General features: G+C 40.2%; 1 protein-coding gene across 1 annotated transcript in view; it reads left to right on the forward strand.

Moving 5' to 3' along the window:
- PCLO (piccolo presynaptic cytomatrix protein) overlaps positions 1 to 16,171 on the forward strand; it is a 346,649-nt gene that overhangs the window by 184,665 nt on the left and 145,813 nt on the right. Inside the window, exon 9 of the mRNA XM_060258536.1 lies at positions 6,993 to 7,118. Within this exon, the coding sequence (XP_060114519.1) occupies positions 6,993 to 7,118 (126 nt within the window). The remainder of the gene's footprint in view (positions 1 to 6,992; positions 7,119 to 16,171) is intronic.

Genomic DNA, 16,171 nt, shown 5'->3' on the forward strand with positions numbered 1-16,171 from the left:
TGATAGCTCCTAAGTCTGCTCATCAATATATAGGATCTAATTCATATATAAACATATGAAGCTGCCTTCTACTGAATCAGACCCTTGGTCCATCAAAGTCAGTATTGTCTTCTCAGACTGGCAGCAGCTCTCCAGGGTCCAAAGCTGAGGTTTTTCACACCTATTTGCCTGGACCCTTTTTCAGTGGAGATGCCGGGGATTGAACGTGGGATCTTCTGCTTCCCAAGCAGATGCTCTGCCACTGAGCCACCGTCCCTCCCCAATTCAGTTCAATTTACATCATTCATGAGCAGTTAACAGGCAAGTCTGGGCTAATTTTGGCAGGATGGGCTGAACTATCAAGTGTCTTGTGGCCTTAGCTAAAAGTCTGGCCGAAGCTGTCTTACAGGCCCTGCAAAACTGTAGTAGGTCCCATAGGGCCCTGATCTCTATGGGGAGCTCAGCATCACATACAGCACCAGCACCAGAAATATCAGGCACCATGGTATACAGTCAAAACTAGAAAATCCAAAATTACTGCAGAACTGCATATATTACTGCAAAATTACTGCATATATAAACTACTAATAAATGATTTATAAACAAACTGAATGTGTATTAATGAGGTTTTTAAAGATTTCAGGTTTTCACGGCTGGTAACATCATTAGGGTTTGTAGAGTCTTTCGGGATCAAGTGCCGTGTTCTACTGGAGAAAGTTTTCCTTCCAGACGTTTTGTTCTCAGCTGCGGAGAACATCCTCAGTGGCGTTGCAGCCGGAGCAGGCGCTCAGACCTTCTTGGCTGCTGTGTATTGAGTGCATCAATGCACAGCAGCCAAGAAGGTCTGAGCGACTGCTCCGGCTGCAACGCCACTGAGGATGTTCTCCGCAGCTGAGAACGAAACGTCTGGAAGGAAAACTTTCTCCAGTAGAACACGGCACTTGATCCCGAAAGACTCTACAAACCCTAATAATGAGGTTTTTACTATATAAATAATTCAACAGCTATCAATAATAATCCATTTGAAGTTTATATATAGTAGAAATCGTATTAAAGTCTATTCCAAACTATAGTAATGTCTTTTAAGAAAGCATATGTCAAGCATTGATATTTCCCAATAAACAGTCTTTTGTTATTTAATCAAAAGTTGCCTTATTGAAGAAACTCAGAAGCTTTACCAAGGACACAAGCCTTGGAAGTAATGACGTACACCGTGTTACACAGTTGCTATATAGGGTAACGTCAAAGGGTATCATACAGATGCAGCTTGAGTCACGGGTTCAGAGGTTACTACATGCTATCTCTTTTACTGCTAAAGAATTTAGGCTATTAAAAACATCTCCCTTTCTCACACTTCTTTCAGCTCAGATAAGACTGTCTGTGTGAATCTGGGGGGAGAGGCAGCATGAAAGTGGTATCAGCCAGGCTGTAGCATAAACATCCTTGAGCCAGATGGATTTATTACTTGCCCAAAGGTAGCAAAGGAAGGGGGAGCAGTGGCGGATGGGTGATCTGTTCCTTGCCAAAGGCAACATTATGTTACAGAAATATGCATGCTTGACAGCACATCAAGAGAATTGAGATGTTGAATCTCTATATAACAGATTCTGCTATTGCTGAAAAGTTCAGTCCAACCAGAATTCTTAGAGCAGGAGTGTCAAACCGGCGGCCTGTGGACCAGACACATCCCCTGCAGGGCTCAGATCCATTCCAATGGAAACTGATCTCCTCCTTCACTGTGCCTCTCCAACTGTCTGAGAGGGGCAAACTGTTTGGGTTTTCCTCATGCTTCTGCAGCTACGGCTCCCTCTCCCTTGCCTCCGAACTGTTCAAGAGGTGTGGGCTGCCTGGGCTTTCCTTGTGCTGCAAGGAAGATCTCCCCTTGCCATGCCTCCCAGACTGGCTGGCCTTTCTTTGTGCTTCTGCAGCCATCTCCACTCCCTGTGCTTCCTGGGCTGTCCAAGAGGCACAGACTGGGTGAGTTTTCCTCCTGCTTTTGTAGCTTCTGCTACAGAAGCAGGAAGGCCTGTTCCCCTCACCACCTGGTATTACATTGTATAACATACATGGCCTGACCCAACAAGGTCATTTATGTCATAAGAAATGAGTTTGATACCCCTGCCTTAGAGTATGACAAGCTGAATATAAAGAAAGGCTCCAAGGGCCCAATGAGAAATTGATGAAGGTTATTTTGAAGACTATCTTTCTCAAGAGTTTGGAATCCTTATAATGATTCTGTATGTGCTCCTGTGATCTCCTGCTGAATCCAAGGCCTGGCTTCATTTAAAGAAACTACATGTTTATGTACTAAAAGGGGGAGTTATTTGTGAATTTTCTGCATTGTGGACTAGATGACCCTGGAGATTCCTTTCAGCTCTATGATTCTACTACCGCTATGCTGATCCTAGATGTGTTAGAATCTGCTCTTGAGTGTGAATGAATAGCAAGGAAAAGCAATTATTGGTTTCAGGTGTAAGGCCTCCCAATGAGATGGATCTTCTGTTTCAGTTTAGGCAACCTCCAGTGCTGAAATTTTGAAATGCTGGCATTCAAATAATTAAAAAAAAACGCACCCCCCCCCCAAACCCACCTTTTATGGGTAGGTTTGGGTAGCAATCCACAAGGTGGGGGGGAGATGTTCAGAGTGAGAGGCTATCTTGAAAATTCATTCTACGGGAGGGGGGGGGAGGGGAGTACAGGGAAAACTAATATAGGGAAGTATGGGGGGGAATAAGGCTAAACGGGGATAGCACAAGGAGGTAAACAAAGTCGACTGCATGCAAGAGAAAAAAATTGTAACATAGTGGAATGAAAATGAAAAATTAAGGCAATCTCCATTGCCCATGTGCCTATTTCTTTCTTTCCTGTCACTCGTGCAAGCAACTACAATTTGAGCATATACAGGTTTACTTATAAGTAAATCCCACTTTTCTCACTGGGTATTTTCACACAACTGTTGGCAAGTGGATTTTGCCGTTCTTACACAGTAAAAATCCAGTTGCAAGTACGTTATTTAGCATGTGTGAACACACTCACTGTCTTTACATGCTTCTTTTCTCCTCTTGCTTTCCTCTTTATTTTTTTCCAGCTTTTCCCACATCCCCTCCCCACCTCAGAAAGTTATAGGCACTGTTACACAAAAGTACATCCTGAGCCATACTGAGGTGAGACAGAGAAAGCAACCTGGAAGGGGATGCTTGTGTCTTACTTTGCCTGATGCTTGTTGTACAACTGAGATCTGGGTTGTATTAGTATAACTGTGTTGGTCAGATATGGGGGGGATATAGAAAATAGATGGGATTTCATATGTAAGTGAGAGAAAGAAGTGCAAAAGGAGCTGCTCACAATCTGTGGCCATTTGTAAGATACCGTCCAAAGAACCCCCATTAAATCTGCTTCTGTGTAATCTTTTTCCTATTAATATTTTAATTGTTTTTCCACACAGGATAGAAAACATAACAGCAATATAATCTTATCACCTACCCCCCCCCCCCTCACCTTCTTCCCTAACATAGCCCATCAACAACGGAAGAAAGGAAAAGCTGCACAAAAACAGGCAACCAAGAGTAGAAATTTAAAAAGGGGAGAATGAGATTGCAGGTGGGGGAGGTGAGAGGCGGTAAAAGGATTCACATTAATATATTTCTAGATTTTGTTTTCTGCTTTAGACACCATGTCTATACATATAGTATAGTGAAGTTTTAAACTATACCTGTTGATTGAAGGAAATGTTTGTTGTTGGGTAGCACCTGGAGATCTCCTGCTATTATAATTGATCTACAGATTACTAGCATCAACACCGCCCTGGAGATAATGGCTGCTTTGTAGGGGGGACTCTATGGCATTATACAGTGTTGAGGTTCCTCCTCTCTCCAAACCCCTCCCTCCCCAGTAGGATGGGAAATGTCTGGAAATTTGGGGTTGGGACCTGAGGAGGGCAGGGTTTGGAGAGGGGAAGGACTTCAATGGGGTATAATGCCATAGAGTCCACCCCCCAAAGAAGCCATTATTTCCAGGTGAACCCATCTTTGTCACCTGGAGATCAGTTGTAATCTCCAGGAGCTCTCCAGCCACCACTTGTTGGCAACCCAGGCCCCATTCCCAAAATTCCCAGGTATTTCCCAAACTACATCTGGCAACTCTAGTTCTGCCTTTTTATCTTGTGGGTACCAGATATTTTGCCTGTAGGTAGCCCTATGGCTCTCCCTTAAGAGAGATCCATCAGGCACCACTTCATGAGATTCAGTCTTCACTGTCCTAGAGACTTATGGCCTTATTGTTGATGGCAGGGGAAATAATAGTAGCACAATATTGGGGGGTGGGGGTGGGAAGTAAGTTCCATTGTTGAAAGATTGGTTTGTAAAGGTCTCTGGGACGTTGTGATAAAGGATAAGATTGTTACTCAAATACAGCAAACTGAAAATGCCCAACTAGAAAATTACTTTGTAGAGAAATTGTTTGGCTTTTTTGAATATGTCAATACTAAAGAGTCAACTGAAATTGTGATGCCAGCTAAATATTTGAATTTTGTAACATACTGATACCATTGGAAATCACGTTGGAAAAGTTTGGATGTGTAACTATTTGTAAATTTGGGGGGTGGGGTTCTTTCTTCTGTTGTTTTGGATAAAGCTTAACATAAATTAATTTTTTTAAGTATCCTGTTAAATCTGTTAACATGTAAGGCTTATTCACAACACACACACACACCCTTTAATGAATATATTGGTATCCTACTGGATTTTGCCACCTAGGACTTGCTGAGAATGGTATCTGTTGACACTGCCAAACTCCTATAGTCAGTCTGGTTCTGGGGTGCCTCAAAATTGTGAATTTCTGGCAAGATATCTCAGATCAATCCCACATTGTCCTCTAAATTATGCCTCACAACTCATAATCTAATTTTAGGACCTAAACCATTTCCATGTAGGGATGCCAGTCCCCAGTTGGGTGTGATGGATCCCCGGATTTTGCAGTCCCCTGAAAAAGCCCTGATGGGCTAAACTGGGGAAGAGGGTGGGTAGTAGTGTTACATGGTAAGCAGCTGATACTTTCCAATTTTTAACGAAACTCTACACTTTTATAGAGGGGAAGTTCCACTGAAACAGTCTGATAGTTATTATTAGTTTGGACTAAAATGTAGCTGCTGCCTTTAAAACAAGATTTAAACATTTAGGGACAAAAGTATATTTTTTCCTATGGCTTTTGTTGTCCTCTTGCACCCTAAACAGTTGTGTATATTTAGTGTGTAGAGTGTAATGTGTCAGTGTGTAGAGTGTAATGTGCAGCGTGTAAAGCAGTTGTTCTGTTTTAGTAATTCTGTCCCTATTATTTATGCATTGCAAATTTTAAAAGCCTGAAATTTCTTCAGGCTTAGATTGGAATTACTTTTAATAGGGATAGCACTGTTAGTGGTTCAACAACAAAGATTCCAAAGCATCTTCAGGCACTCTTGTTCTCTACGCCTATCTGTATCAGTTCCATTAATGTTTGTACTTTTTAATCTGTTCTCTCTCTCATGTGGTCTCTCTCTCTCTCTCTTTGGCTAAGGTTGTGGGGTTGCCAAGCAATCTGGGCAGGGGGAACCACATTGGGCTGGCGGGGAAGAAGAAGAAGATATTGGATTTATATCCCGCCCTCCACTCTGAAGAGTCTCAGAGCGGCTTACAATCTCCTTTACCTTCCTCCCCCACAACAGACACCCTGTGAGGTGGGTGGGGCTGGAGAGGGCTCTCACAGCAGCTGCCCTTTCAAGGACAACCTCTGCCAGAGCTATGGCTGACCCAAGGCCATTCCAGCAGGTGCAAGTGGAGGAGTGGGGAATCAAACCCGGTTATCCCAGATAAGAGTCCGCACACTTAACCACTACACCAACCTCCCCCTACGTCATCGGCATGATGACGTCACCCGGAAGTGACGTCATCATGCCGGCGACATCGCACAAAAATCCCCTGTTGGAGAACGCGGGGGACTTGGCAACCCTATAAGGTTGTAATATTTTATAGTTTTCTAATCTATATCCAAATTATTTAGGAGTGACTGGAAGAAACGTGGAGCTTATTTAATAAGTCTGATGCATGATGATTGCCTTCAGAACACTGGAATGCTACAATGAAATTCAAAATCCCTTGAGTGCCATTATTTGAAACCAAGATGGAGGATAAGTCTATCAACGGTTACTAGCCATGATGACTGAGGGGAACCTCCACATTCAGAAGCACTAAATCCCAGAGCCAGGAGGCAACATCAGGACCTCTATTCCATGTTTTTGGCCCTCCAGAGGAATTGGTTGGTCACTGTGTGAGACAAGATGCTGGATTAGATGGACCACTGTTCTGATCCAGCAGGGCTCTTCTTCTTATGGAGTTTGTGGTTGTATTTGCTATCTTCTTCTTATGGAGAGCCAGTTTGGTGTAGTGGTTAAGTGTACGGACTCTTATCTGGGAGAACCGGGTTTGATTCCCCACTCCTCCACGTGCACCTGCTAACATGGCCTTGGGTCACCATAGCTCTGGCAGAGGTTGTCCTTGAAAAGGCAGCTGCTGTGAGAGCCCTGTCCAGCCCCACCCACCTCACAGGGTGTCTGTTGTGGGGGAGGAAGGTAAAGGAGATTGTGAGCCGCTCTGAGACTCTTTGGAGTGGAGGGCGGGATATAAATCCAATATCACCTTCATCTTCTTCTTCTTCATCTTATGTGGAAAACCAATTTAAAAATCATAATAAAGCTCCCAAAGTTTTACTCACACAGAAGGAACAATGTAAAAAAATCATCTTTATTATTGTTGTTTTGCTTTGACATTTAATGGATTATTGTTACCTGCCTTGGGTTCAGCAAAAACTTAGAAATAATTATAATTCTGGAAAAGTAAACACAGTTCTTATTGTTTTAGCATACCCTTTAAATAGTTGGTAGGTACCCATGTTTTATGAGCTGATTTTACTAGAAGAGTGTACTTATAAATGCTATAGATTGATAAAGCTTGAATTTTGTTTTCCTCCTTTCTTGAATGCAGGCAATGGGCTGGGGATCCGAGTTGTAGGTGGGAAAGAGATTCCGGGAGCCAATGGTGAAATTGGTGCTTACATTGCTAAAATCATGCCTGGTGGAAGTGCTGAACAGACAGGGAAAGTTATGGAAGGTAAAGTGATGAAATTATTATTATTGTTGTTGTTGTTGTTGCTGTTATCTAAAAGAGAGAGAATATCTACAAAAATCTCTACACAGTATGGGTTCAAAAATTTAGCCATACTTTCCTGCCAACTGCAGTTTGTCAAGAATTCAAATATATCTTTAGGTTCCTTTGTTGTTGTGTTTTAGGGAATAAAAGTGTAATAACTGCCCCTTTCTTCTTCGTGTCTATTTGCAATGCATCTTGGGAACCATGAATGTCTGTAGCATAAAATGCAGTGGTTTCTTCTGTCTTAAGCACAGGATGTTTTATCAAATTACCAGCAGATTTCCTTCACCAGCAAGCTTCTCTCTCGTTCTCTGCCTTCTTCCTGGTTAGGAAAAGGCACTGTGGGTACACTCCATGGGAATCTCCTCTTCTCACTTTGTACCTCTGTTATTTTTAGAGGGCTCACAGACTGAACTGTAGAAAGCCTCAGCTCTTATTCATCACAGGCAAAAGGATCCAATGTGTCTTAAGTTATTTTTAGGGCAAATAGCCATGTGTTCAGTGTTGTTCTGCTGGGGGTGTGGGGGGGAGGGTTGCACAGCTTCCTTGTTCCCAGCAAGCCTGAATGATGAGGAGAAACTTTCTAACTAAATGCTGCTCTGAAGTCCATTGATTGGCTCTCCCAACAAGTTTATTTATCCCAAAAAGAGCTGTTGGAGACCCTGATGCGAATAAGGCTCAGAGTGCTGGGAAAAGAGGCTCTCTTCCTCACTGACCAGGGTCCTGGAACACTCTTCAAAATCCTTTGCTTGTGCAGCAGATTCTCTGCAAAATAATAAATGAGAAAAGGAATCCCTGAAGAGAGGAAGACTGAAAACAAATTCCCTAGCTTACAGGTACAGTGTATGTGGTTTTTTTCCATGTACCCCCGCAGAAGATCTCATTTTATAGCACCCTGTTACATTTTAGGTTGTTGTATTGTGCAAAGACGAGAAAGAAACAGTTGAATCTTCTTCCTGATTTTTGTGCATCACACCTATGGAATACGGTGGGCCTGTGCCAGTCCTGACCAGTAACTCACCAAGCTAGAAGGGCTTTCACACACTTTCGACCATGCATGCTCACTGGGAGGGGTATGGGGATCCCACCAGTTTCTTTCTTGACTACTGCGCTGATCAGTTTGGTCCTTTTGCCAATATTGGTATACTTACCTTTTCCGCTAGTTTTTTCTCCATTTTTCTTCCTTTTTCTAAATTTTTAATTTCTCAACTCTCCCTTGTCTTCTTCCTATAGGAAAGAGTCATAAATAGGAATTAAGGACTTCCAACTGTGTGTGTGTGTGGGGGGGGGGTTCAGGGCCTGCCCTCTCCCTCCACCCCTCTGTTTACCCACATTTTCCCCAGGGACTTTACCATCTAGCAGCTTATAGGAAAACACTAGAGATTTTTCAAACACAGATACAGAAATAACAAAATAAACCAGTCATATGCAGCTGTACATCGATCCTTGATTTCCGTATTCAAGAATAAAGCAACCTTTTCAGTTGTTTCAGATGACAAATCATTCAGAAGATGGCATACCTTTGCAGCATCTGAGCAACTTGTCAGATTGAACAGAATTGGGTCTAGAAACCTAAGGTGTATAGCAGGGGTGTCAAACATATGCTATGAGGGCTGGATTTGACATAAATGAGACCTTGCCGGGCCATGTGTATCATAAAATGTAATGCCAGGTAGCAGACATATAAACTTTACAAAGGGCACAGACACACAATTAAAGATTTTTTAAAACTTAAAATAAAACATGCTTAAAATATTAACATGCTTGCAATATTTTGTTTTACAGTCTCTGATAAATGTCACCTCTTGCTATGAATTATTGCGTCAAAAACTGCAGACAGTGTCTGTGCTGTACCAGTCTTGAATGTGTGCTGTTCAGGTGTGCGCATCTGTCAGTTGCAAACCTACTTTTGATTCATTGACATTCATTACAGACATCTCATGGTCAATGCTTTGAGCCTAAGACCCAGAGGAACATGAAGCAGCTGGGCATTGTGAGCTTTTGTACAGAAGTTGCTTCACATACTAGGCGAGAACATATGAAGGCACCATGGCGCAGAGGGCTATGTGCTTGTCAACAAAACTATAATTTCCCCCCGAAAAATGACTACAACTAAAAAAAAAAAAATACAACTTCCTCCCAAAAAACAACTACAAGAACAGAGAGACAGCCATGTACAGTGGTCAGTGTCAGCCTGCTATCTGGGAAGTCTAAATTCAAGACCCTCAATCAAAGGAAAATGTGAAAGAAAAAATAAGGAAAACTTGCTGGGTAAACCTGGGGTGGAACACACTCTCAGCCTAATGCTGATATTTCTCTTCTAAATAGTTCATATGCTTTCCTATTGAGAAAGACTGGAGGGCATGAGTACCGTGAAAAAGAGGAGGGGAATCCAGTTACACCCATAACAAGCCCAACAAATTTCTCTCTCTTTGTAGCAAGGCAAAAAGCTCATAGCTCCACTAAAATGTTGCTAGTCTTAAAAGCACTCTTTGTAGCTTTCCTGATGGTGGAGACTATGCAAAGGAAGCTCTTGCTCTTTCTTTCCTTCTCAGGGGCACAAGGAGAGGGAGGAGCCTCAGCCATTCATTAGATGGAACAGAGGCTTGTCTCAGTAGCTCTGCAGGGTGATTAATTGAGCCTGCCAAACTTAATCACCCAGCATAGCTATAGAGCCAAGCTTCCTCATTGGCTGAGGCTGTTCCTCCCTCCTCCTCCCTTTGGGAAAAGGGAGACTTCCGGGTTTTGGTCATGGCGGATTGAGCTGCTCTTCAGTCGATGAGTAGATCAGAATCTCTGTTCTGGGCAGAGAAGGTGATTGCAACACCTGCTGCCTACTTCTTCCAGGAAGGGAGAAGGCCAAGATATGCATATTAAGTTCTGAGGGGATTTACTTTGGCTGCTGAGGGACTCCAGTGGGGTTCCTTTTTGGCTTTGAAGAGTCCCCCGAGAAGGACTGCATTCAATTGTCTACAGAGAATCTCTGAGGTCATTAAGTTGGCTTAAATCCACCAAGATACAAAGCTTCTTTGGGACTGATCAACATCTAATATCTAAAAGAGCAGTGCGCAGAAGGATATCAGAATTGAAGGTAAAAGATCTATATCTATCACTCCAGGACTAATATAAGACTAAATTAAAATAAAAACATCTTAAATTAAGGAAGATAAAGGAGGGGTTAAAATTGGGACTGGTGATATTGGAGAAATAAGATTAAAAGAGGAAAAACAAATATTGTTTGGAATACCTGCAGTCAGGTACAGACAACCCCCTTTGAGAAGAACTGCTGATTTGGTGAATACAACACAGGAAATGTCATCATTGAAATAACGCGAGACCTTTTAACCACTGAAAATGAGACTTCGTGTCAAGAAAGGAAGGAAGGTAAAGGAAGGAGCCATTAGGAGAAGGGAAAAATAACAAGCCTCCCAGGCCTCTCTAGGACCTAAATCATAGAGAAGTACCAGCGGCCATTATAAGAAGGTCAACATTTTAAAAACTAATTAAAAGAAAATGGGACATTGAAAAATAGTGGAGCCGGCAGATACTGTCATTAAAAGGTAAAATCTATTGGATCATATGTTTAGAATCAACTTTGATATAGTTTTGGAGAAAAAAGGAAAAAACTTTTTTAAAGGACAGAAAAACCGCGGTGGCCATTTTGAAGATTTTTTTTAAAAAAAATTAATATCTGGACCTAGGAACATCAGAGAACGGCAATTTTGGGCTTATATAAAAGGGCATGGTCTAATCTATAGGACTGTGTACTTGAAATTTGAATCTGAGAGGTCAACTTTTGAGCCTATTTAAGTAATAGGCAAACTGTGATGTCAGAGCATAGACCAGTAGCAAAGCAGATCCGAACAAGGGCTGGGTCACTTGAAGAAGAAAAAATGGCTAAATGGCAAGATGCAATGGATGCTATGGAAGCAAGACTGGCAAAGATAATTAAAGAAACAAAAATAGAAATAAAAAAAGAACTAGAAAAAGATATTGAGTCCAGCACAGAAGAAATTTAAAAAGACATTGAAGATCTCAGAAAAGATACTCAAACAGCATTACAGAAAGTTCAAGAGGTAGAGGTAAAGGTGAATGACCAAGGTACAAGAATGGACAAAGTGGATTCCACTATTCAAAAAATGCAGGAGAAAGCACTATTACTATACTGTAAACTAATGGAGAACCAGATACGGTTAAGAGGGGTGCCTGAATCTACTGAGATTGACTTAAGGACATATATAATAAAAATTATTGCTGAATTTCTAGGAGAAGACCCAGACAAAACTGACCATTTCTATGACTACATTTACAGGGTAAATTCGGAGTACGCCAAAAGAAATAAGCTACCAAGAGACGTGGTGGTGAGATTTGTGACAAGGGATATGGTGGGAAGGATTCTTAGTAAACAATTTAAGAGCACATTGGAGGTGGATGGCAGTAGAGTAAGAATTATGAAAGAATTGCCAAGGAAAGTCATCAACAACAGTAGACTTTATAAAAAGTTGACAGAAAAGTTGAGAGAAAAAGAAATGAGATACAGATGGGAACTCCCAGAGGGTTTAAGTTCTGAATTTAAAGGACGGAGATTTACCATTACAAATACTCAGGAAATGACAAAGTTTTGGGGGGAGCATAAGGACTTGGGGGGAACAGATCAAGAATAAAAACCATTATGAATTACAAATTAATATCTTGGAATATAAATGGACTTCATTTACCACAAAAAAGAAGGGCAACCTTTCATTGGATTGGGAAACAAAAATGTAACATAATTTGCCTGCAAGAAGTACATATCAAACAAACGGATTACAAATTTTTATGGAACAAACAACTTGGTAAGAAATTTTGTTCATTGGCCAAGGAGAAAAAAAGAGGTGTCATTTTTTACATCAAACAACAATTAGATCCAAAATTAATTTTTAAAGATGATGATGGCAGATATATTGCGGTGGAAGAGACACTGAACTACAAAAGAACTTTGTTGCTGGGAATATATGCTCCAAATGGAGCAAAAGACTCTTTTTTAAAAAGATATTATGCAACAATTAGACCAAGTGGTGCATGAACGAATTATGATAATGGGAGATTTTAATGGAACAGTTAAAAATACTCTATACAGATCTGGAAAAAAAATAATGAAGGAAAATTACCAAAGTCATTCTTTGAATTGGTAAAACAAGAGGGTTTAGAATATATTTGGAGGGAACTAAACCCCAAAGAATGTGACTATACTTACTTTTCGGCAAGGCACAATTCTTTTTTGAGAATTGATATGATATGGACTACAAAAGATCTTGGAGTATTGATGAAAAAAATATAATTCCTAAAATAAGGGCAGACCACAATCCAATAATGTGGTCTGCAAAGTCAGGGAAAAAGACTCCAAGGTGGCAGATAAATGAGGACTTGCTACAGAAACAGGAGATAGTGGTGTCTATGGAAAAGGAAACTAAATGCTTCTTCCAAATAAATGAAAATGAGGACACTCAATTTCAAATCATGTGGGATGCTTATAAAGCGGTAATGAGGGGCATTTTAATTACATTGAATAATAAAGATAAAAGAGCCAAAAATAAGCAATAGGCAAATGATGGACATTCAGAAAGAAATTGGAAAAAAGGAGGAGCTTAAAAAGCGACCTGGGAAAAAGAAAATTATAAGAGAGATTACAATATTTCAAAGCCAACTGAAACATTCGCTAAATAAGAAGTGGAATAGAATTTAAAAAGATTCCAACAGAAATCTTTTGAAGGAGCGAATAAACCTGGAAAATATCTTGCTTGGCAAATGAAAAAAAGAAGGGAGAATAAAGTAATTAACAAAATTGTGTTGGGAGGAAAAGACATTGTTGATCGTGAAGGAATTAAAAGGGAATTTTATAAATACTACGTCAAGCTGTTTAAAAGTCAAAGCGTGGATAGAAAAAAAATTGATGCGTAGCTGCAGAAAATTAAGGTAAACTCCTTAACAGAAAATATGGAGAATGTGTTGAATAAACCAACTGAGAGAGGAGAAATAAAGGAGGTGATTAACTCAATGAAGTTAGAAAAAGCACCCAGTCCAGATGGCTTTATGAACCCCAGAGAGCACTGAGGTCAGCCAGAAAAAACTTGTTGACTACTCCCGGACCGAGAGAGGTGAAGCTGCAATGCACCTGTAACCGGGCCTTCTCCTCTGTAGCCCCGAACCTATGGAACCAACTTCCAGAGGAAATGCGGGCCCTGCGGGATCTTGAACAATTCCGCAGGGCCTGCAAGACCTTCCTCTTCCGACTGGCTTTCGCTGACGAAGAAAGAAATTGCTAATGATAACCGCCATCATAAAAGAACAAATAGCATTAGCACTTTTACTAATTTAATTAATTAATTTTTAAACTTAACCAGAATTTTAATGTTTAAATGTAATTTGTTTTCTTTGCCTTTCTTTGTATAGTTGAAATTTAAATGATGCTGTTAGCCGCCCTGAGCCTGCTCCGGCGGGGAGGGCGGGATACAAATAAAATTATCTATCTATCTATCTATCTATCTATCTATCTATCTATCTATCTATCTATCTATCTATCTATCTATCTATCTATCTATCTTTACAGCAAAATTTTATAAAGTTCTCGTGGAGACGCTATTACCAAAACTTCAGAGATTGATGAACATTATAAGAATAGATGGGAAAATTCCCAATACATGGAAAGAAGCAGTAATTTCTTTGATACCAAAAGAAGACAGAGACGCTACAAATGGGAAAAATTATAAACCAATTTCATTACTTAATAATGACTATAAAATATATGCAAGAATTTTAGCAGAATGCCTTAAACAGCATTTGAACAGTTTTATTAAAGAAGAGCAAGCAGGATTTCTTCCCAAGAGACAATATTAGAACAGTTATAGACATTTGTTCCATTTTATCATATTTCCATCGATCTTACGCCAAAGTTTCTCACAATCGATATTTTTCATTGTTATTTCCACCCCTTTGGAGGTAACTTCACACTCTGTTAACCTCTGTAGTTCTTCCTGTTTGCTCTTTAACATATTTTTGCACATCCTTTTCAATTTTTCTTTGTTTACACAACGGACACCCTGTGAGGTGGGTGGGGCTGAGAGAGCTTTCCCAGAAGCTGCACTTTCGAGGACAGCTCTGAGATAGCTATGGCTAACCCAAGGCCATTCCAGCAGCTGCAAGTGGAGGAGTGGGGAATCAAACCTGGTTCTCCTGGATAAGAGTCCAAATACTTAACCACTACACCGTACTGGCTCTCTACACCAAACTTGGTTAATATGAGAATCTTTGGAAGAACTGTGAAAGCTAAAAAAAAATGGGAGAGAGTCATTTGAGTCTAAATTCAAGGCAACCAGAAGATCATGGTCATTTTTGCCAATTCTGGCATTAAAATCACAGAGTAGGATAACGTCTACCATGGGAAAACAATGTTCTAGATGTTCGAGGTATGAAACCAAGCGGTCCCAGAGAGTAATCACCTCCTTTTGGTACCTTACCCCACTTAAATTAGCCAGTATGAATTGCTCTACCTCACCCTTGTGCTGGAGAAAGTGTGGACAGATTGAGGATTATATTCATTGTTGACTAGAGCAGGGGTGGCCAACAGTAGCTCTCCAGATGTTTTTTTGCCTACAACTCTCATCAGCCCCAGCCAGCATGGTTAATGGCTGGGAGTGATGGGAGTTGTAGGCAAAAAACATCTGGAGAGCTACCGTTGGCCACCCCTGGACTAGAGTGTTCTAGTGTTAAACAATTTTGGTCTTCTGTTATTTGTCATATTAAATTAATTTCACATGTTGATATTTTGGCAACTCCTGTACTCTTCTTAAATGTTTGGGTCTCTAACAAATATGCCCCTGCAACTATTGATAGAATTTTATTGTTATTATCTGCTGCAAAGACATGCATTACTAGGAATGGGAAAAGTACAACTCCCCCTTTTCTTGCTCAATGGCAAAACCCCCCACAAATCTGGGTGTTTTATATGATGGTGAAATTGACTGATAATATTAATTTGATTGATGGCTGTGAAACACCTTCCAATTTTAATACAGTATGGTTTCTTGAACTGGAATATCTCTCAACAAGAGATTCCAAAAATGTTAAATTATTTACATCTATGGTAAAATGTTGATACTTATTTATAAGTAGTATATTATCTACCTTTGAAGTGTATGATATTTTTATAAATATCTAGGAATTGCAGACTTATGTATGTTTATATAAAATTCTATTGTTTCATTTTTTTTAAAAAAACAATAAACTCTTAATGTACAAAAAAGTTATATAATTTAAAGTTAAATTTAAAGAAAAAACCTCAAGTTCAGTGACACCTTTAAGAACTATTATGTTTATTCACATTATGAGCTTATGTGCGCATGCACACTTTCTCAGATACACTGAAATGGAAAGTAACAGAGAGTGAACAGCAAATCAGCACATTACACAATGACAATGTTTAGTTTTTGCATCTATTAAAACAAGAATAACAAGTTAAGTTTACATGGTCACCATTAATTTGGATTCAATTACAGGGAAAGTTGAAATGTTTTCCAACAGGTTTCTCGGTCTTGTGGTTCTTGATGTCAGATTTCTACCCATTTATCCTTTGGTGTTTGCCCTGTGTAGAGAACTGGGGGAAATAGTTGGCAAAATGCCCGCAATCATTCAGATATATTCTGTTAAATAGTGAGTTCTGTTAAATAGTGACAATTTAAAAACTGATAACTCACCAGGCCCGGATGGCATACATCCAAGAGTTCTGAAAGAACTCAGAGGTGAACTTCTGGATCTTCTGAAAAAAAAAAATGTAATATTTCCATAAAATCTGCTTCCATTCCTGAAGAGTGAAAGATAGCTAATGTCAGCCCCATCTTTAAAAAGGGTTACAGAGGAGATCCAGGAAATTACAGGCCAGTCGGTCTGACTTCAATACCGGAAAAGTTTGTGGAAACCGTTATTAAAGAGAGAATTAGTAAGCACATTGATGAACAAAAGTTATTGAGGAAGACTCA

Source organism: Heteronotia binoei, chromosome 17, assembly GCF_032191835.1.
Source record: "Heteronotia binoei isolate CCM8104 ecotype False Entrance Well chromosome 17, APGP_CSIRO_Hbin_v1, whole genome shotgun sequence".
Lineage (NCBI taxonomy): Eukaryota > Metazoa > Chordata > Lepidosauria > Squamata > Gekkonidae > Heteronotia > Heteronotia binoei.